The 22,779-nt window shown below is 35.7% G+C and overlaps 1 protein-coding gene across 2 annotated transcripts in view; it reads right to left on the bottom strand.

The window, feature by feature from the left end:
- Window positions 1-5,548: 5,548 nt before the first annotated feature.
- Window positions 5,549-22,779, bottom strand: part of YWHAQ (tyrosine 3-monooxygenase/tryptophan 5-monooxygenase activation protein theta) — a 37,450-nt gene continuing 20,219 nt past the window's right edge. For both annotated transcript variants that reach the window (XM_004436457.3, XM_087437185.1), the window contains exons 3-6: window positions 11,841-11,964; window positions 9,116-9,279; window positions 8,374-8,469; window positions 5,549-6,634 (exon numbers count right to left, since the gene is read on the bottom strand). In XM_004436457.3, the coding sequence (XP_004436514.1) occupies window positions 6,575-6,634; window positions 8,374-8,469; window positions 9,116-9,279; window positions 11,841-11,964 (444 nt within the window). In that variant the 3' untranslated portion in view covers window positions 5,549-6,574. The remainder of the gene's footprint in view (window positions 6,635-8,373; window positions 8,470-9,115; window positions 9,280-11,840; window positions 11,965-22,779) is intronic.

Genomic DNA, 22,779 nt, shown 5'->3' with positions numbered 1-22,779 from the left:
TGTGTCCACGTCCTTGAAAATCTAGGGCAATAGGTCTGCTCAAAGCATAGTTGATTTTCTAACCCACAAGACTGGTTTCACTTTATTAGAACTTTCCAATTCTGAAATTAGGCTGTCTTGCCACTCACTTCTTCCCCACCTGGGGAAGAAATGTATTTCATAACCCTCTACACTTGGAAACACTTTCACACATTGGCTCCCAGACAGGATAGGTGTCTACCTTTTATAGCTAAGAAAACTGAAGCTGAGAGAGATTAGGCCCACAACTATAAAGTGGTGAAGTTGCAAGCTCTAGTACCCCATATAGTCCTTGGCTCTTAACAGGCATTCAACATATTTAACAAGTGAATAAATTAATGAACATGTAAGCTTGATTTTTGACTTCCAGGATGCTACTCTTTCCACTAGGTCACATCGACGGTCATGTTACTCAGTTGTGGGAATAGACAAGTCTAGCTCAAAAGAGTTAATAATCTTATCCCATTTATTTTCCTAGTTCCAAAGTAGTGGTGTTGCCACCTGCCTCAGAACACAACAGTCTTCAGAAACCTTTCCAGTGAATCCTCCAAAGTTCTCACTAAGTTCCGGAATAGCTGAAAGAATACCACACATCAAGGAGAATGGCTGCAACACAGGGCCTTGTCTAAAGACCCACAGGTCTAGAAGGGAGAAAGAGTTCTCAGTACTAATTCCAGATGGGTAAAAAACCTGGTAATGTCACCAGAAAATGAGAAACAAGTAGTCTGATCTCCTTCGGGGGCCCAAGTTACTCAAGTCAGACTCTGTGGAGTGGAGCTCACAAGATGGGTGGGTGCATGGCAGGAATTTTTGCAATGCCAACTTCCAGTATACACATCCACGCATCCTCAGAAATGAGGTTAACCTGAGCCTCATTAAATGGGTTTAATTCCCCTACATCTCTGTAGCATAAAGAAAACAAGGCTGCACCCTAAAAATCAGTTGGCCTTAAACAAACCTTTTCTAGTTTTCAACGTCATCTAGGAAACAACTGTAGGCAGTCACAGAAAGAAAAATGGTTTTTGTATACAGAGCCAAATCTCTATTAATAAACACAGCAGGGCACTTCTAAATAGCCTAGGTGCAGTAGCACATATCGTGAGCAAAAGCAAAGCAGATGCCCAAGTGAAATAGAGAACTAAGCTTGCCACAGCCTAGCATCTCAAACAAATGAGGCTATAGCATATAATTTCATTTGTCTGAATTAGCAAGGAAATTTCTAAGTCTTTAGTTCAAATCACAGTAATTAAAACACTCTTTTGATAAGCATTTAAGTAAGAACCCCAGATATTCCTGAAAGAGCTGTATTCCAGTTCAAATGAAAGAATTTAGGAGCCTAGAGTAGTAAGGTCTATTGTACTATCTCATTTTTATTCAAGACTCAACCCAGTTTCAAACCCACTTAGTAATTTGTATCCCATGAAAGCCCTTAAGCCTCTGCTATCTGAGTAAATCTAACTCTGCCCTGCTTGTGGGGTTTTAAGTACTTCCTTGATAGTCTTAGGTCAAGGCTGTAATGTTGCAGAAATAGTGTCTGAGGACAAAAGAAAAGAATTAATCTTTACATAATCCTTTGAGCAAGGTAGAATAAAAGTATCCCTCTCAAAAGAGGGAGTTTCCTCTTTTTTCTAAATGGCATTAAGGGACTAATTGCTCAGCACATTCTAAAGTAGAAAGTGTTGCCACTGTCACCACGTTGGAAGTGGAAGGGACCCAACAATTTCATCATTAAAAACTCTGATATTATTCACAACAGTAAATTATGAACAACTCACAGTCCTAGGACATGGATTGCAAAGAAATCCATCCAGAAGAAATGGCTTCCAAACTCATTTGAAATCAATTTTACTTCACAACCCACTGGTTACATACATAAACTGAAACTGGTTTCACAAAATATTACCTTTATTAACATGCCATATATTTTCCATTCTAGTAAAAAAAAAAAAAAAAAAAAAAAAACTGGCCTGTGATCCATTAAGTTTCCACTATCTACTAATTGGTCATGACCTTATAAAGGCACCAATTTAGTGTTACTGCTTTAATCTCCAAAAAAAGGCAACAGAGCACAGTAGCTAAGAGTACCAACTTTAGATTTACCCAGGTTCAAATCCTGACACCATCACTTACCTATGAGACCCACGTCCAAGGACATGTCATTAGCTTCTGTGCCTCTTTCCTCATTGATAAATCAGGAGAAGAACCTACTTGAAAAATTTTATGTAACTGAGTTGTATTTGTAAAGATGCTTAAAAATAGGACCTGTGAAGATGGGAAAGTCAGGCCCCCAATATACTGGCCCAAGATCACATGTAGCTACCAGTCAGTGGGAAGCTTGGACTAGAACCCTAGCAGATGGCCCTTCCACTATGAAGCTTTGAGTATATGACTGACACTGATTATACAAAAGCCTTTCATGTGAAGTATACAAAACGAAGAACATAGCTGAATCATAGATTTGACAAATAATGCCTAGTAATGAATGCTTATTTCCCTCCTCTTTGAAGATTAGAGGGCTCACACCTAAAAAAACTTACTAGACAAATACAAATTAAAGCCTTCACTTTCTAAATCTGAGTGGCAAGAAGTAATTTTCATTGAAAATTCTTTTCAATTCTGTCAGAGAATTACTGAGAATCTGGAGTTATTTGTACCTGGTTCTTTGGTCATTTCAGGCCAAATGTTAGCTAGTGGCTGAGACCTTGGGAAAGCCAGTTGATCTCTTTGGATCTGTTTCCATAACCATGAGTTAGGGCCAACATGTTCCTTGAACTGCTTTTGAGGTTTTTCTCAAAGGCAAAATGCACAGATTAAGGGGGAAGTCAAGAAAGAGAGAGAGGAAAAAAAACCCCACAAAAAACCCAAATCTCCATACATGATAGAAAAAAATTGATAAATAATCCTATTTATTTGCCAAAGTAAGCAAGCCGAAGCACACAGCAGGCAACAGTGGTGCAGAAATGAACTTGGCATGGCCTTTGAGTTCAAACTCTAGGTGTGCCACTTAATAGACACGTAACTTGGGACAAATAATTACAGTTTTTTTTTTTTTCTGGTCAGATGCCTTATCAGTCTAGGGGAAATTTACTTGGCAGGGCAGTTCAGAGGATTAACTATAACGTGTAACAGCACATGACTAGGCACCAGAATGAATTCAATCAATACTGGTTCCCTATAACTTAAATGAAAGGACTAGACCGTTTATGGTCTAGGCGTTATAACTTTAAACTGAAGATGAAGACATCTCTAGCTTTTCCCCTTGGGTATTTATTATTACTTATTCCTTTAAGCAGTGAACAGCAAGTCTGCCCCAAGCTGGATTTCACGATGCTCTTGCCATCTTCAGGTACTACAAGTTTCCTAAGCACTTGTTGAATGGATCTAAAAAGTCAGGGGGCAGGTGGTTTATATTGGTACTTAACTGCAATATCCTCAAAATTCAATAGTAATATACATGATAAACACACATAGTAACTCTCCTTTCACAAAGCTGATCAAATACAAATTATACAAGATGATATATGGCAGAAAAAAACATACAAAATAATTGCCTCTATTAGTTTAAAGTGATAGTCTTCCTAAACCATGAAGAATGATGAGGTTAAGTGTTTTAATATATATCAGATGACACTTACCTATAATCAATCAGAATAAAAGCAGGCTTATAATTTGACAAAAAGAGTCACATGTCTCTTTTTACATCTTTAAATGGCCTATTCCTAGTGCTTTTCATTATTTTAAAAAATAGTCTCTACTGATAAATATTTAAGTTATACACGAGTGTATTCTACCAATCCTGCCAAAAAAAAAAGAAAAACGTACTGTTCTTCTTGCCCAATCTAAGATCAACGAAGCATACTGAATGTACTGTATGTTGGAATAGAAATCCCTAATGCTTCTATTTTGGTTAGTCAGTGTTAAGAATGCCATCCTCGGGGCTGGCCTGGTGGCGCAAGCAGTTAAGTGCACGTGCTCCACTGTGGCGGCCCGGGGTTCACCGGTTTGGATCCTGGTCGCACATTGCCACACCACTTGTCAAGCCATGCTGTGGCGGCGTCCCACGTAAAGTGGAGGAAGATGGATATGGATGTTAGCCCAGGGCCAGTATTCCTCAGCAAAGAGAGGAGGATTGGCAGATGTTAGCTCAGGGCTGATCTTCCTCACACACACAAAAAAAGAATGCAATCCTCTTCCTAATTATTTTAAGTTATTAAAACCTAAATGACATTTTGAAGGAAAAACTGCCAAATAAGTTCTAACTACAAAATACGTGTAACATTTAAAATTTCTCAACTATCTCAGAAAATAATTTAAAAAGTTAAACAGAAAGCTCAAACATGGCTTTAAACCCTCCTTCCACCCCAAACCTTTATTTACTTACCCCCTTTCCCCTGAGGAAAGGTGTCCTTTCTCCTACTGAGTTCTCAGCAGTGTTGTATAAATATTCTCTACATCTAGTGCAAGAAGGGCCCAAAATCAGAGGGTCAAAAGGAGACACCAAAGGCCGGCCCCCCTTTAAAGATGCCTCTCTCTCCTAAAGCAAGAAGATATTTAAATTTCTGACTAAATGCTGAGAATAATCTGCTCTTTAACAAGGAAGACTAGTTTAGTAACTGACAATTACTTGACTCAGTATCTACCACTGCATTGTTAAGATGTGAAAATTTTTTCTCCTAATTCATAATGTTCTTTCCCATACTTATTGAAATTTTTATTTAAAAAGTAATCATTTAGATTTTGGGAGACCAAAGTTCTATTAATCTTATTTATTTATAAAACAAATCCTTGAGTAAAAAAAAATTTTTTTAATCTTATTTAAATGGATATTTCCCCAAGTCCCATGCAATTCTGTCTTTTATTTCCCCTCAGAAAACAAACCAAGTGCAAATAAAATCTTGTTTTATAGTCACATTTTTGGAGATAAAGGATAATCCTACACAGCTTAATTTTTCAGATTATCTTCTGACTTGAAAAAAAGTCTCAAGTCAACACTTAAGACAAGTTATATATTTGTCTTGTTATATACTTGTCAAGTTATAAGACAAGTATAACAGCCATTGTGATCACAAAAAATCAAAATTATCTGGAGCTAACTAATGGTACAACTGAAATGTTTAGAAAAAGATTTGAAAACTAAACAAGTAAGGTACTCTTGAACTCTGACATTCTGTTTGAATATCCAATGAAGCATAAGTCTAACACCAGCCAAAGCACTCACAATCACATAATTAACTCCTCTGGTTTTAAAATGTCCACTTTATTCCATATAACACTTAACTAGATATCATTTACATCTAAGGAAGAGATGGCTCACAAAACTGATCTATGGTAAAACACTAACTCTAAGAAATGTCGTCCAATTTTATACATTTCCAGGCATCCCTAGACAAGTGTATCACAATGCAGAAATATGGGTATCACTACTACATTTTACATAAGGTAAAAGGGAAGTATCATTAAACTTCAGAAAGTAGTAAATTCACCTGTCTCTTAAAATATGAGTATGCAACTGTTACAAAGCCATAGTAAATGGTTTATAAAATGTACTTTTATTTTATGTTACTCTGCTGTTACATAGGGCATAACATTTTCACAAGGCTTTTCTGGGACTACAATCAATGATTAGCAACACACAATAGTGGTCCAACTCTCTAAATAACAATCACTAGACAAACTGGACACCCTCTCACATGTGCACAAATCTGCATGGAAAAGTACTAAAGTTTTAGACTTGGACTTGTGTACTTCAATTTATTTCCCCTTTCTAGTGTATTAAGAAACGACATGCACTTTAATTTGCCAAAAGCAATGCTTGTATTCTGGCAGCAACATGCTACTTCTACTACATAGTAAAGTGAATACCAGAACTACAAAGGCAGGAGGTGTAAGTGAATTTTTATTGGGAAGGGAAGTTGTCAACTTAAACAGCAGCAAATGAAGAGTGAATAGGAAACTCCCTGTTGTCACAGATACACAAGACCTCCATCAGATATGATACAGGAGGCATTTCAATTTTCGACCCCCAGCACAGAAATGTCAAATGCTTTTCCATTCAATCTAATACTTCTGGATTCCTACGGAAAAGGAATACATTAAGAGCATGGAAAAGTTGCTTACTGAAAGGAAACCCCTGAAGAAGAGTAAGAGAGGGAATGTAGAAATTAAGAAGTTATGTAGAACACTCTTTAAATTGTAATTAACTACATTTTCATATCTTCACAGTAATACAAAACACAGTCACTTGCAGAACTGGTTCAGATTACTTAAATACCAGATATATTTTTAGTCCTCTACATAAGTGTTTGGAAGTTACTTATGTTTACATGAAATGAAGCTATTAATACTTTTCTACAGCAGTAACTGCACACCAGGAAGGCCAAGACAAACACAAATCAAGGAATGGAGTTTTCCCAAAGCTGCAGTGTGAAAAGACTATAAACAGTTGATTCCATACACATGAATGGGCTTCTTTGCTATAGGAAATCCAAATGGAATAAGGAATGGAGATGTGTAAAAAGGTTTCTTGAGGGGAAGAAGGACGATACCCTGTATGCAGTTAGTTTTCTGCCCCTTCTGCTGCATCACATTCTTCTCCTGCACTGTCTGATGTCCATAACTAGAAAAAAAAAGAATCATATTAAGTTACTATTTCTAGACTTGAGAATTATATCAAGTCCTATTGTTATATCAAAATGTAATTTTGAGAGTGGTAAATTATTCAAACAATAGAGACTATGACTAAGACGAAGTTATATTTCTCAAAACCCCAAATACCATCAACTCCTCCCAAAGTGTATTCTGTAGACCTTTCACTATGCATATACAAAATGACACACACATATACACTATTTGAGTATGTTTAAAGCTTATTCTTTAACTTAAAAGTACTATAATTTCAGAAAAAACAAGGTAATATCCTTAGAATTTAATGTCCTCTCCATTCTCAGCAGCCCAAGGCTCTTCTTAAAAGCACTAATAAAAGATAATTTATGAGAGTAATGAGGCAAAAAAATTTTTATCAGCAGGGGGAACCATGGTCATAGTAACGGTGTCCAAGTATCTGAAGGGCTATCATGTAGAAAAAGAAGCAGGCTTACTTTGTGTTGCTACAGAGTTAAATGGAGGAGTGGGTGATGTCAGTTATAGGGAAGCAGCATGTGTGTATGAAGGTATATAGAGAGGGTTCTTGAATTAAATAGGATGTTAAATAAAACTGATCTCCAAGCATCTCTCTAATTTTAGGATGGAATGATGAAGTGAAGAAGGAAATAGTCAATATATATTGACTATAATCAATAGCTCACAAAATGGATTTCTATTAGACCAACACCAAGACGCTACTTGCAATTTTAGAAAAGCTAGAATCTTATATAATATAGCTCCATGGTATACCTGGGAAGAGGTATAATTGCTCAGTTTGCTTTTCTTCTATAGAAGCTATTTATGCTGATCATTCTTCTATTGTTACCACACAACTGCAAGGATTTCTAATGGCTGGGAATGAAGTGTCTTCATAATTTCCCTGTTCAGCAAAGTTGAACAGATATGGCGCTAATATACATATAAAAAAATCCTATTTAGCAAAAGATAAAGCATCAAACTGGAGGGCCGGGAAAACTACACTTATATTAAAAGGTGTATTCTCTTCTCCCACATTTTGTCGAAGGTTTTGACACATCCAATTTACTTGAACCTATAAAAGAATCTCAATAAAGCTCAACCTGTATTTTTTCTCCATTACATTTCCCCTCAACATCTGCCTATCCAAGTAGGGAGAAAAAAAAAGAAAAAACATATTTAAAAAGACAAACAAGCAAAACAAAGGTTTTGGCCTAGAGGCAGAGGGGGACTAAACTGAGGTGCAAGTTTTCTCCCTATCAAATAAATGCCTGTAGAATATCATGTACAGTTCACAAAGTAAAATTTTATTGGCATAGGGCACTTCACACGATTTTAGGAAAGTTTAGATACCTACATAGTCCCTAACTTGCTATAGCTGATTTGCCCAAAGGAAGAAAATACTGAAACCACATAAATTGCATTAACATAATTTATCAACATCTTCATCCCAATGAATTAGTCAATGATGTTACTATTAAGAGTTCCTACGATCTTAGTACTTTCTCAGGAAGGTCTGAAAAAAAATGCCTATTCAACTTGAACACCTGCCTACAAAGGAACAGTTGTCCTATACAAAATACTAACGAGCACTTAATACTTTTATTTATGTGTCTATATATTCATTTTCTAAGAGAAAGTGTAGCTCTTATATAACTGCCCCAAAAGATACGGAGCCCAAAATAAAATATAAGTACTGCTGTTCCTGAAAAGGAAGTAAAAGAACGAACAACTCACTGTTAGGTTGTCTCTAAGCAACTGCATGATGAGGGTGCTGTCTTTGTATGAATCTTCATTCAGTGTATCAAGTTCTGCAATGGCCTCATCAAAAGCCTAATAAATAATAATATCCATGGTAAACAATATTTGCATCGACATAAAACTGGTTAGTTTACAATTACAAACCATGGGTGAACATCCACTTTATGTTCTACCATCAATTAAAAACAAAACTCAATGGAATCATTTCCTCAGATTCTCAGTTTAAGAACTTATGATTATGATCTGAAACTTATAAACTTATATGTACTTAATCAGTAAACAAACATTTCTTAGTTCTTTCACAGGACACACAGCACAGAAGCTATACCTAATACACTTCTTGCAGGCAAGAACCAGTATTTATTTGCAAAAACCTCTCTGTACTCTCCCTTTTTAAAACACTTTGAGGAATGCAGCTACTCTAGCAACCAAACCCAGCAGGCATTAGTGTCCAATCCTCCACATTTCTATCTAACTTTTTTATTACTCTGACCATTATGCTCTTTAGACAGATATTACTGTTATAACCATAGTTGGGAGAGAGGAAGGTGTTGAGGGGTAATGGTAGGTTGTCATAATGATAAGAAAAAGAAGGAAATATCCAAATAAATATAGTAGAAATCATTCCTGGATATCCAAGTAAAATACCTAGAAATTAACATACTTGTTATCTCAAAAAACCTTAGCTAAAGAAGGTGTTTCTGGACACACATCTTACCGTTTTAGCCAGCGTGCAGGCAAGCTCTGGGTTATTAAGGATCTCATAGTAAAATACAGAAAAGTTAAGAGCCAGCCCCAGGCGGATTGGGTGTGTGGGTTGCATCTCTTTCTTGCTTATATCAAAAGCCTCTTGGTAAGCTCCTTGGGAATTATCTATTGTTTCTGTGAAGGGAAAAAATGAAATAAAAAAGCATGGTACTGAAAATATCCATCAAGTATACAGCACATTAATACCTTTAACATATGATACTAGCTCTTGGTAGAACAGAGTTTTCTCTATAGCCTTCTTTTAAAACCACGGTAGCAAACCAAAAACATTTTCTTGTACTGGGTATTTAAAAACTAGTTTACAACGTTGCTTGCTTATAATCAGCTTAATAAAAAAACCATGAGATGGTATATAAGACTTTCCCACCTCTGGGGCTAAAGCAATTTTCTTCTTTCACGTACTTTAATTTTATTACTTGGAAACGCAGCAATTAAACATAATTTGGCTGATGGGGCTGGCCCCGTGGCACAGCGGTTAAGTGCGCGCGCTCTGCTGCTGGCATCCCGGGTTCGGATCCCGGGTGCACACTGATGCACTGCTTGTCAGGCCATGCTGTGGCAGCATCCCATACAAAGTAGAGGAAGATGGGCACGCATGTTAGTCCAGGGCCAGTCTTCCTCAGCAAAAAAGAGGAGGACTGGCATGGATGTTAGCTCAGGGCTGATCTTCCTCACACACAAAAAATAAATAATTTGGCTGATATTTGTCAATAATATCTTAATAAAGCTGGAAAAAAAAATTGGCTGTAATACCCATTCCCAAAATAATGAAAACACTTTACAAAGATCATCACCACCAAAACCTCTGTTTTTGTGATGCATTTGTAGAAACAATACTGATCCTTGGTATTAAGACGTATTTGTGAAAGGCAATATAAAAGTGTCATATATAGAACAAAATCTGCTCTGCCCAGAGTTTGATTACTGGCCTGATAAAAGTGTCATCTTCCTGAAAAAAATGTTCAGGAAGTATTGCCAACACTAATCTGATTATATCCATGCTCTGATGTTTTCTAAGTGAGGCCACTGGCCCATTCATTACAGCCATAGAAATACTGACAACAGAAACTAAGTTATCCCTTTACGGCCTGAATGTGTGCATTTTCCTTCCTCTGAAATGGCACACTTATTGATCTAAACGTGGCTGGTTTAGCCCTCACATACTAAGGAGCTCTGGCTGTCTGGCACATATGGAAGCACTTCAATGAGTAGTAGTAAAGTGTCTCAGCTGCTAGGCTGTAAATACAGACTATCTACAAATTCCAGACTCCTAGAGTATTCTATGCATAGGACTAGAAAATGCCAATGAGCCAAAAAGGTTAATCAGATTAATGGTGGAGCTATGTCCCAATCTCCCAAAGACATCCCTTTGACTTGATGACGTTTAAATGTTCAGTTCTATGCAAATATCTGTCCTGTTCAATTTTGCTTATTTGTATGGCAACAGAAATTATACATCAATAACATAGTAAGTTTAGTATACAGATTTTGTTCCAGAAGGGCACAAGAGTCTTCTCTTTTTTGTTTTGAGGAAGATCAGCCCTGAGCCAACATCCATGCCAGTCCTCCTCTTTTTGCTGAGGAAGACTGGCCCTGAGCTAACATCCGTGCCCATCTTCCTCCACTTTATGTGGGACGCCACCACAGCATGGCCTGACAAGCGGTGCGTTGGTGCGTGCCCGGGATCTGAACCCGAGCCGACAGCAGCAGAGTGTGCGCACTTAACCGCTATGCCACGGGGCGGGCCCCAACAGTCTTCTCTTTATATCTTCAATTACACTGATATTTGGAATGGTAAAACTGTCTCACTTTCAGTTAATAACTCTGTGGGGGTAGGAGATCATGGTAACTATTCGTGGGAGTACGCTCTTTTTGGATGGGGCAAAATTAAAAACAAAATAATAAACTTATTCGAAAAAAATAAGGAGTTAAGTGATACCTCTACCTAGGACTTGCTTGATAAATTTGGTAGCAGGCACATACACAGAATTGGATAGGACCTATATTATACTCAGCTACTAATGCTCCAGGAGATAACTCACTGCTAATATATTTACTTTTTGATTTTTTAACAATCAAGTTTCAGCAATTTAGCTACTCTTTTCCCATAGCTATGTTTTCTATGACAAATTATATACTCTCATCTCACTTCTCCTCCTCAGAAATTTGGTTATATATAATTAGTAGTTAACGTTATGATCCTTCAAAATAGGTAGTAGTTAATATGTCAAATAGAAAAAGTACAACATCCTGTTTCTATATTCTATACGTAATTTCCAGTTATCTTAAGTTTCAAGGTATAATGACACTAAAGGCCATGGGACACAACAGAATCACTCAAAAAATATGTAAAGAACTCTGGGGCTAAAAATATGGTGAACCAAATTCTAAAGCATAAAAGATGAAGCCTGTTTTTTAATATCATCTTATCAGAATATAATCAGAGAATTTATGAGTTTAAATTTTTTAAAGGGTACATAACATAAATTCATGACTGTTTTTTCATTTTAGAGAACATAAGGTAACACTATTAATTTTCTTTATACATAGATTCCAAGATGTTTTGTAAAGTTACAAAGGGCCTGAAGACTACATAGACTATTGTCATAGTGTCCCATTTATCCTCCCTTCCTTTTTTATCTTCTAAATTTAACTCATAAACCAAATATACTTACGTTTTCGATCATCACCACATGCAACTTCAGCAAGGTACCGGAAGTAATCTCCCTTCATTTTCAGATAGAAGACCTTACTCTCTGGATTAGTTGCATTGGCTATTAAATATTTATCCAACAATTCCTGAAAGAAATAAGATAAAACAGTAGGCACTAATAAAAAGCTATTTCATTACAGACAAGAATTCACAATAACATGCATTTGAATCATTAACTACCACAGTAACTCTACACCATACCACCCTGGACTTGAAGCACAGGGTTCAGGTGATTGCCATTAGTTGAATGCTTTGGCTCATAGCAAGTTATAATTTCTAATGATAAAGCCAGATTACACCAAACACTAATTAGAAGCAGCCTGTCTGTGCACTCATCCATTCACTCAGCAAGCATTTCCTGATACTTGCTAGATGCCAGGCACCGTATTTGACCACAGGGGATATAAGACAACACAAGATAAGATCCTTGCCCTCAAAGAGCTCACAGTCTAATAAGAAAGGGGTAAGTACACCATTAATTGTACACTAGGCATTAAGAGATCGTGAATAAGGGGCTACGGAAGCATAGAGAGGGAGTATCTGGCTCTGCTGGAGATGGCCGCTAGTTAGAGAGGCTTCCCTGGGAAAGGGATATTTGACTTGTCAAGAAGGAACAATAGACATGCAGCAGTTAGAAAATGAGGATGTGCAATCACTTAGGGAGAGGAAACAAAATGTTTAAGATATCAAGAAGAGAATAATTACAGAACAAGTAAGTCATTATGGCCCAGAGCAAGGCTAACTCGGCATCCTCTGCAGATCAATGCCCTTCGAAAACAAGGTTAAGTCCAGGGATGGAGAGTAAGAGGTCTAGAAACTCATATAGCAATTTGACAGTCAGGTCTACTGTATACTACCATTTTAAAAAACTGGGTTAGTATTTAAGTATGTCTTTTATCCCCCATTTCATACAAAGAAATGGGCACTTGATCCAGTGAGCTGGTGCTTCTCAAACTGAGATATTTATACAAGGTGTGCTGACAGTATAAAAAGTCACAAAAGACAAATATGGTATCTTCTTGGACTATCAATTTTACTCAATGCTAAGTAATTTAAAAATCTTTTTGAATTAAAAAATATTACAGAGTAGAAAAAAATTCTCATAAAATTTTAAGATACTAATACCTACATCTCTCATAGGCTTGATTTGGGAGTAAAAACAATAAATAGATGTAAAAGCATAGGACAGTGTCATATATTAAGTGCTGAGTAAATGTTAGAGATAATCAGCCAGCCAGGTGTTCCCACTCCTCCATCTAGGTGCAAAGTTTGAGAATGACTGATACAAGCAAAATGAAACTAGTGAAAAAATGTAAACAGGGAACAGACATGATTATGCTTACATTTTGGAAAAATAGCCACAGATATTACCAGTTAATGTTATATAAAAATACAAACTATGACATAAAATTGGTAAGTTTGGAGAATAACCCAGTAAAACTGTTTTAAATTCACATAAATATACTACTGAAGAAATAAAAGAAGGTTTATGGATAAGAAAAAGCTTAGAAAATGCAGTTCTAACTCAAGAACTTTCTTGTTATTTATCTGATTTAAAATGGCCCAAACAAAATGCAATGATTACATCCATAAATTATTTTAAAGGAAATAAACAGAAAACCATTTAAAATATTTTAAATCCTTAAATTTAATTTTCACAAAATGTTTAGGTTAAAAAAAAATTTTTAAGGGTCTGAAGCGCAGGGCAAGTTAAACTTAATATTACAGTAAAATGACATAACTAAGCCCCAGAAGTTTACACATTATAAAAGCGGCAAGTATCAAAATTGAGGCTTAAATTTGGAAAGTTGCTGGGCCAGAAATGCAGGAATAGGTGTCATTAAGGGCGACACCCAAATGCTAAAAGTAAGTGTAAAAACAAATGCTGCTTCCTCATCACCATGCTCTTAAGTGGAAAAATAATCGAAGGATCAGATTGTAATAATTTCTTCTGTTTAACATCACCAATACAATTTTAAGTTATTAAAACAAATCTGAGAAACTCTTTCCCAGAATCTTAGACAATCGTACTACTTTAATTTTTTTCCTCTAATACCATTTTTATATATCATGGATGACTTTCAATTTAAAAACTATTTTTCTAGGGAACACCTGAATTTAAGGTTTTTTTGGGGGGCAGGGGGCAACAGTGAGACGGCCACAAAAAATTTCACTTGCTTCTGAATCTCAAGCTGACTCACAGTCATTGCTATCTATTTTTTAAAAAATTAAGAGTGGATTCTGAGAAGTGGGATCAAACAATGCAAACACAGTATTTACACTACAGGAACCATCACCTCTGCTTGTACCATACTAAGGAACTATAATAGAATGTCAAATAAAGTGCCTCTGACTTTTCTTGTTCTCCCAGTGAGTCAGTCAATTAAGATGAGATCCCACAGAAGATCTCCAAAAAGGTGCCAGCTCTGTTAAAGACATTATTTACAGTCTCAAAAAAAAAAAAAAAAAATAGTCAGTACCTTTAAAACCTAGTACTTTGTGATTAAATGTGGTAGAAGTGTGGCAGCAGAGGCTGAGAAAAGTGACTAGAATGAGGTCGTAGGGTGAGGTAAGAAATGTGATTCTAGCACTAATCCCTCCTTAGTCACTGGAGCCAGATGTGGGAGTGCTCACGAGGACTGTCCTACTACTCACTGGCACACTGGCCTTCCAAGGATTCCGAAAGTTGCTCACCAGATACTGCATTAGTAACTACACAGCCACTTATGAGCTAACTGTAAACTTTTCTTTTCCAAAATTATTAACTTTGATTACTAGTTTGCATATAGCCATTACGTACGATTTACAGTGTTGGCTTTAATAAAGTGACTTGTGCATTACTTCCATCCTGGAGTTTCAGCCAGGTATCATGGTTCTTTGTCAGATGCCACTAGCTCTCTGTGAAGGAAACAACAGGTACAGAATAATTCTGTCTTTCTATACGCTATCAGTAGTAGAGATGTATATTTTAGCCCAATTAAAAGACAATGGATTTAAAGTATATAGCCTAGGTGCACAATGTTTTTGTAAAAAAATTTTAAATTATATATACAAAAAAATCAATACAGATCAGAAACAAAAAACCAAAATGACAAGTGGCTCCCTTAATAAGAAAATCTTTCCAAATAAAGTCACTGGAGAGAGGAAGGGAATCAATTTTAACATTTATACAGAGTTAAAAGCTCCCCCGCTAATTTCTCCTGTACGTTATTCTTGTCAATTAAGCAGGAGATCCCCTTTTTAACTCTTTAACCAGCAAGTTTTATGATCCTGGGAGGCTTGGAGAGTTAAGATTGGGGCTCCCTCCAGCACTGACCGTGTTACTTGGCTGAGGGGTAGAATCCAAGTAGGTGCATTCCTTTTTGAGAATCTGAGAGATCTGTAAAGAAGTCAGTGTACTTACTACCCAAAATTATAAGATGGACTAGTAATTGAGGACGTTCTAGACCACAGAAACTCAAATATGAGCAAAACCAGAGGAAAGAATAAAGTTATTATACAGGTCACATTAGGAGATGCTACAGGACCTTAGAATAAGCTTAATCTCAGAAAAATAGGATGGGAATAACAAAGAGGATTATATCACAAAAGCTGTATAGAACTATATAAGAAATGAAATTGTCAAGAAATAATATTGATGCAAATTTAGTATAGTTAACTATTTTTCTTCAACCCCATGTCTTAGAGAAAAGCTAGGAAGAATAACAAAACCCCAATACTAATTCTATCTCTAGGAGTAAATTATTTTTGCTTATAATAATTCTACTATCACTTCAACAGCTTTTCTAAAACAATTCATTTGGCTTCAGTGGTAATATTTCATGGCATTCAACAAACTAAAACAATATTTTTGTCTTAAATTTATTTAAAAGTGATTTCTGTTTTACAGACAAAATGAGCTGTTCTTATCCTTCATTATATAGCTTATTCTTTATATACAAAACTGATTTAGCTTATTCTTTATATACAAAACTGATTTATTTAAGAGAGTAGGTAACTGATGAAGAACCTTAAAATATAAGGAAAATAATCAACAAGAAATAAAAAATGTTCTAAGGATTTTCAATTTCCTCTCTACCAGCTTATTGAAACTCATTAATAAAACATTAACATGTTCAATCTCTAACTTTAGGGTACATATATCAGTCACTATCCATTTATTTTTATCAGTTTAATCAGCACATATTACCCAAAAAGATTACACTATATTCATTCCTCAACAAATATTCAAGTGTTCAATATGTGCCAAGCCCCATTCTAAGGACTTAATATGTATTATTTACACACAAAAAACCCATTATGAGGGGCTGGCCTGGTGGCGCAGCGGTTCAGTGCGTGCGCTCCGCTTCAGTGGCCTGGGATTCCCAGGTTCGGATCCCGGGCGCACACCGACGCACCGCTTGTCAAGCCATGCTGTGGTGGTGTCCCATGTAAAGTAGAGGAAGATGGGCATGGATGTTAGCCCAGGGCCAATCTTCCTCAGCAAAAAAAAAAAAAAAAAAGCAGGATTGGCATCAGATGTTAGCTCAGGGCTGATCTTCCTCACACATACACAAAAAACCCATTATGACAATTTTACAAATGAATAAAATCACACTGGAGTCAAAAACTTGCCCAAAGTCATACAGTTAATTAAACAGAGCCAGAATTTTAAACTAGAGTTAGCATTTCTAAGTACTACCCTATGAAAAAAAACGTTAATACATATCTTAAAACGGAGCACACCTAAGAGAGAGAAGGCTTTGGCCTTAAGTTAGCCATTTACTTTAGTAAAAAAAAAAAAACAAAACAAAAGAATTAATATTATACAGGGCAATATTATTGTTTAACAACTGGAACATTTATCTAACAGTAAGAGCTAACATCCCAACTTCAAGTATTATATATAGTACAAAGAACCACTGACATAATATGTAAGAAGAATAAAGCCTCCAGAAAATACCCATCTCTTAATTAGGCTGGTTACCCCAAGAGATTGAAATCAAAGTAAAATTCAAGACTCAAGAAGAAAGTCCTAATTCATGTGAGCTGACGGGTGGGCTGAGAGGACTTTTCAGAGGCTGTATATGATAGGTTGGAATTATAGAACAGGTCCAAGACAGAGGAAGATAATGGACGAAGTAACTTTGGGTTATTTCAGAATGTATGACTTTAGATTATTATTTATGAAACTGACTTTTGTGATTAGCTATTGATCTTGTTTGTGGCGAGTCACAGCTTCTCAAATCTGTTTCCGTAGCTATATAATGAGAGTATTATGATCCAAAGGACTTTTATTCTCAGAAATTACCATTCTATTATGAGTATACCAACTGAGGTTAAATCTCATAAAGGACTGGTTGCCTTAATCAAGGAGGCAATCAACGAATCACCTATGATGTGATCCAAGTTGATCATATATCAGACATCATCAATTCATCTATGGAAATATTTTCTACCATTAATAAAATGAATACGTTGCATAGTTAATTGTCCTTGCATTATTTTAAAATATTACTGATTTAGAATATTAAGGCAGAATCCAAGAACGGTGATTCCTGAACCCCTACTCTGGTGCCCAATTTAAACAATGAACTAAGGAATAAAATAAAAATTTTCATAGAGATGGTGGCCAATGACCAATGTGACTGATCCCAGAGGCTGTGTGATTCAGCTGACATCACATGACAGATGAAATCAGAGCTCAAACTCAAGTCTCAAAGCCTATTCAGATCTTACTTCCTTTTTTATCCTCAAGGCTAAAACTTCGTACTTAAGCCTATACCAAATTCCAAACCTCTATAAATAAATAAAAAAATGTTTAATAATGAAGTGTACCAGAGGAGTAGAGTGACTATATGTCCTGGTTTACGCAGGACAGTTCCCAGTTTAAGCCCGCAGTCCCAGTATAATTACTAATGCTATCTCCTTCATTCTTAGAAGTATCCCCCTTTGGAAGATATATAATCATCCTGCCGGTAAGGTACTAATCATAATTCAGAGTATTATTTCAATATTTAAAAGGTAAGGAATTAAACTTCTTGCCATACCATTTAATGTTCATATAAAAGGTACTAGAACTTTTAGGCACGCTCTGAGAACTAAAGGTGATGCCGTATATTCCTAAGAGCAGTTCTTTCTTTGAAACTTTTTTTTTTTAAGAAAAAGTCACCTATGTGTCAAAAGAACAGATATTAATTCAGACAACCAGTTGTAAATATTAACTTCATTAATGCCAAAAGAAAGAAATCAAAGCAACTTTAGCAACCATGCTGAACTTTTACTTTTTAAATACCTTTGCTGCCCCTCCTCTCCTCAATTGTCCTTTAAGATAATTACCTCCTTTACAACTAATATTTTACGCCTCCTTAACTATCCTAAAATGAAATTAGTAGGTAATAATACATCTATACACAATTTTAAAATATAATGTCCTAATTAAGATATAAGGGAGAAATAAAATTTGTAGTATAATAGTATGTATTTTAATATGTACATGTTCACATGTCTAAAGTGTAAAACATAATGTAGTCAGATGTTCGCCTCTAAGAATCACAATGAATGCAAGAACCTTCGAATACAGACTTGCACAGTCTGTTCCAATATCATGAATGCCTGACCAGTCAAGCTACCACAAAACAAAGTACATGGTAACTGTGTTCCTGGTTAATTTTGTGTGCATTAAAACCATGAAAAAAATAAAACTTTGTGTTTAAATGTAAAATAAAATTAGGTTTGGGCCTCAGATAATTGCAAATAATTTTCTACCTAAATAAATGAGCAGCTGGACAATTCCTTATACAGGACTATAGGTCCACACATTGAGGGATGTCTAGCATCACTGATCTGCACCCACTCCATGTCAGCATTGCCCTCTCCACACCTGTTCAGAAACACTGGGTGGGTTAAAAACATATACCAAAGTCTTATGGGAGTGCAAACGAAATAATTTTGTTAAGGAATTGGAAGAGTTTTTCTTAAGAAGGTATCAAGTGAGCTGTGCCCTAAAGGGTAAATAGGATTTCACAAATAGGCAGAAAACAGGAGGGAAGAAAACATTCCAAGGCAGAGAGCCAATGGCACACGAAAAGGCACAATTGCACAAATAGGTGGAAAGTCACTGAAGATGGTAGTTTTTTTAAAAGGAAAAGAAAGAAATGCAAAAAATTTTCCAATCACCAAGAGTACATTTTAGAAAGGCACCAAATTTCACAATATTCATCATGAATTACATTTGAACACCTCAGTGGAATGAGTCCTAGGCCAATAATGTGGTTCTAGAGTCTCTGTCTAGAGCAAGTTCCTTAATTTCCTCTTCTATAAAATAATCAAAATACTCTCCAGTTTTAATAACCTATGCTAATTCTAAGGTACTAAATCAAAAGGGCAACCTGTTAAGCAGATCAACTTCTAGATAAAAATGTTTCCTTAATATTTTTCATTCACAAAATTCTGCATATGGCATGTTAAGCATTTAGCACAGTGCCTATTACATAGTAAAACATTATTTGTCAAATGAACATCAGCCATGGCATAGCAACATGCCAAAATGGACACAACAGCAATAGAATTTCACTTATCTGACTACCTTAAAATGTTACAGTGCTTTTCTTCAATTATTTTTATAATTCTTTTATTTTTTATCAAAGTAATAACATGCAATAGTTAACTATCACTCTAAAATTTCTAAAGAAAAATAATCATTTCCCCATTTTGTTCTCTCACTATTTCACTCCTTCAAGCAAAAATTTTTTTTTGAAAAATCATTACCTCATACTGATAGCTCCAATTCAAATTCAACAGCACAGGATTCTTCCTCCCTTACTTGTATGTTCTCTTCACATACAATAAGACTCTGGTTTCCATTAAAATACTAGGTAATACATGTACATCACATAAAATTCAAAATTTGTGAAGAAGTTTCTCTCCCTTTCCTGGGTGCTGAGACATCCATTCTTCCCCTCCCCCAAGGCAATCACCATTACTAGTTTCTTGTACATTCTTCCAGATATTTACTACACATTTTGTTCCACACCTTGCCTTTTCCATGTAACAATCCCTCTGAGATCATTCTATATCCATATATGTATAACTAACTGCCTCATTCTATATGTAACACTGCACAATATTCCACTGTATGGGAATACTACAATTATTTAAAGTCTCTTCTGATGAACATTTAAGTTGCTTCAAATCTTTTGATATTTCCAACAATATACCAAATGTACACTTGATCCTTAGGATAAATCGTTAAACTGTCCTCCCTGGGGCCGGCCCCGTGGCTTAGCAGTTAAGTGCACGCGCTCCACTGCTGGCGGCCCGGGTTCGGATCCCGGACGCACACCAACGCACCGCTTCTCTGGCCATGCTCAGGCCGCACCCCACATACAGCAACTAGAAGGATGTGCAGCTATGACATACAACTATCTACCAGGCCTTTGGGGGGAAAAAATAAAATAAAATGCTGTATATAAAACTACTTGAATAAACTGACTCATATTTAAATAAAAAAAAAAAAACAACTGTCTTCCCTAGAGGCAATTTCAATTTACATTCTCATTAGCAATGTATGACTGTTCCTATTTCTCAACATCCTTCTGAACCCAGGGTATTATCAAATATTTTTTAAAAAACTCTTCCAATCTAATAAGTGAAAAATATCTCACTATAATTTTATTTGCAATTTTCTAATTTGCATATTATAAATGAAGTTGAACACTTATATGTCCTTTTCTATTAAGTGTTTATATCCTTTGCTATTTTCCTAATGAGTTTTTTCCTACTGATTTGTAGAAACTCTTTATATGTTAATGATATTAGTTCATTTTCCAGATATATCTCATATGAACTTCATGTATTTAAAGATTGTCTGGCAATAAAATTGTAATTACTAATATTTCTCTAGTATGTTAAATCAGATGTAAGATTACCAACACTTCTGACCAACATGAGAAGCACAAATTCGATTTTAGCACAAATGAAATACGTGAACAGAAGACTTGTAATTGAAATACATGCCTGAATGTGTGTTTAGTGTATTACCTGACCATATGAAATGGTAACACATTTTAAATGTTACCTGAATAGCAGTTTCTCAGATTAAAATACACATGCGTGAGCAAATACACATCCACGCAAAACAGACATGCGTGAGCAAATACACATCCACGCGAATACACACACGCACACACCTGTGCACATACACACACACGCACACACCTCACTCACTTAGTATGAAGTACTTAAGAAATTCATGACTCATCATCTTAAAATAGATGGGTAGAAACATGACTATCTGGTTCCGGCAATACAGTAAGACTGAGCAGACTTTCCTCTCTCCTAAAAATAATTAAAATGCTAAATAGAATTAGATAAAATAGAAGGAAAAATACAGCAGAGCTCCAAAGGAAGGAAGGGAGATATCCAGGTGCTAGATATACACAGGAAGATGAAACAAAGAGCAAAAAGTGAAAGTTTACAATACAATGACAGTGGTGTTCAGGGGGCAAGGGCCCTAGAAAAACTTTGTCTACCATCACTGAGAAGTAGCAAGAAAGCTATTTCCTGGGCTTTGGCGGCGGGAGGGGGGGGACGGGGTAGTCTCCCATGAAAAACTAAAACTCAAACCCGTGTTCTGTGCAGGTGCTATTCAAATTTTTATTTCATAAATGATGTGTGAATCCAAAAGCTAAAAATGTGCATAAAAATGTGCCAAAACTTAGTTTGCCCAGCAGAAACAAATCATCAAAACCACTGTGTAAAGACACTTCTACAATCCAAGGCACACACAAATCCCCTAGAAAAAGCTACATTTTTGTTAAAACTAACAAAACTAACTCAAGGGACAGATCCATTATAATGAGGGATCAGCAGAACAGGATGGTTAGTATCCAAGAATTTAAAAAATAAAACTGTGCTATAAAACATAAAATAAGTATGTTGAAAACGATTACAGAGTCTTTTAAAGATATATATTTTAATACTTATGGATTAAATAGATGATGCCCAGGACTGGCTTCAAATAAATGGGTGTATGTGTGGTAGGGATATAAACAAAACAGAATTCATAATTGCTGAAGCTGGGTAAGGGGTACACGGGGGATTTTACTGTAACATTCTCTTTATTTCTGTGTAAGTTTGAAATTTTTCTTGATTAAAATAACCAAAGAGATTAAAAAAAAAAAAAAGCAAGGGACAGAAGCTAGGAGACAAGAACAGGATACAATGCATTAAGAAAATGAAGCTTGGAGGTGGAGGGAGAGGGTGAAGGGCTTTTAAAATTAAAAAAAAGAGAGAAAATTAGTAAAATGGAAGGCAGATTTGAAGAAACTGCTCAGAACACAGAACAAAGAACTAACAAGATGAAAAAATTGTGGATAAATCAAAAGATGCAAATAGAGATGTCTAAGATATGATGTGTAAGATAATATGCAATAGGAATTTCAGAGGAAGAGAATAAAAAGAATGAGGCAGAGATGTTATAAGAGATAATAGCTGAGACTCTCCCAGTAATAGTATAAAGATAATAATCTTCAGAGTGGAAAGGCACACTAAATCTCAAACAAGATAAAATAAAAATAAATTCATACCTAGACCATCATGGCAAAACTGCAGAATGCCAAAGACAAGAAAATTCTTAAAAGCAACCAGAGAAATAACACGTTACCTATAAAGGAAGAAACAACAATATGACTGACAGTTGATTTTTCATCAGCAAACAATCAAGTATCTTCAAAGTGCCGGAAAAACAACTGTCAGCTAGAATTCCATAACCAATTAAAAGTACCATATAAAAGCAGGTGGAAAATAAAGACATTTCCAAAAACAGAAGTTCCTACTCAGACCTTTACTGAAAGAACCTTTTTAGAGTGGGAAGGAAGACGTAATGGAATAAAAGAGAAGTCATTAATTAGAATAATTAC

This window comes from Ceratotherium simum, chromosome 11, assembly GCF_057802395.1.
Source record: "Ceratotherium simum simum isolate JZ-2026a chromosome 11, ASM5780239v1, whole genome shotgun sequence".
Taxonomy (NCBI): Eukaryota; Metazoa; Chordata; class Mammalia; order Perissodactyla; family Rhinocerotidae; genus Ceratotherium; species Ceratotherium simum.
The sequence above is the reverse complement of the archived record's forward strand: the minus strand, read 5'-3'. Positions and strand labels throughout refer to the sequence as shown.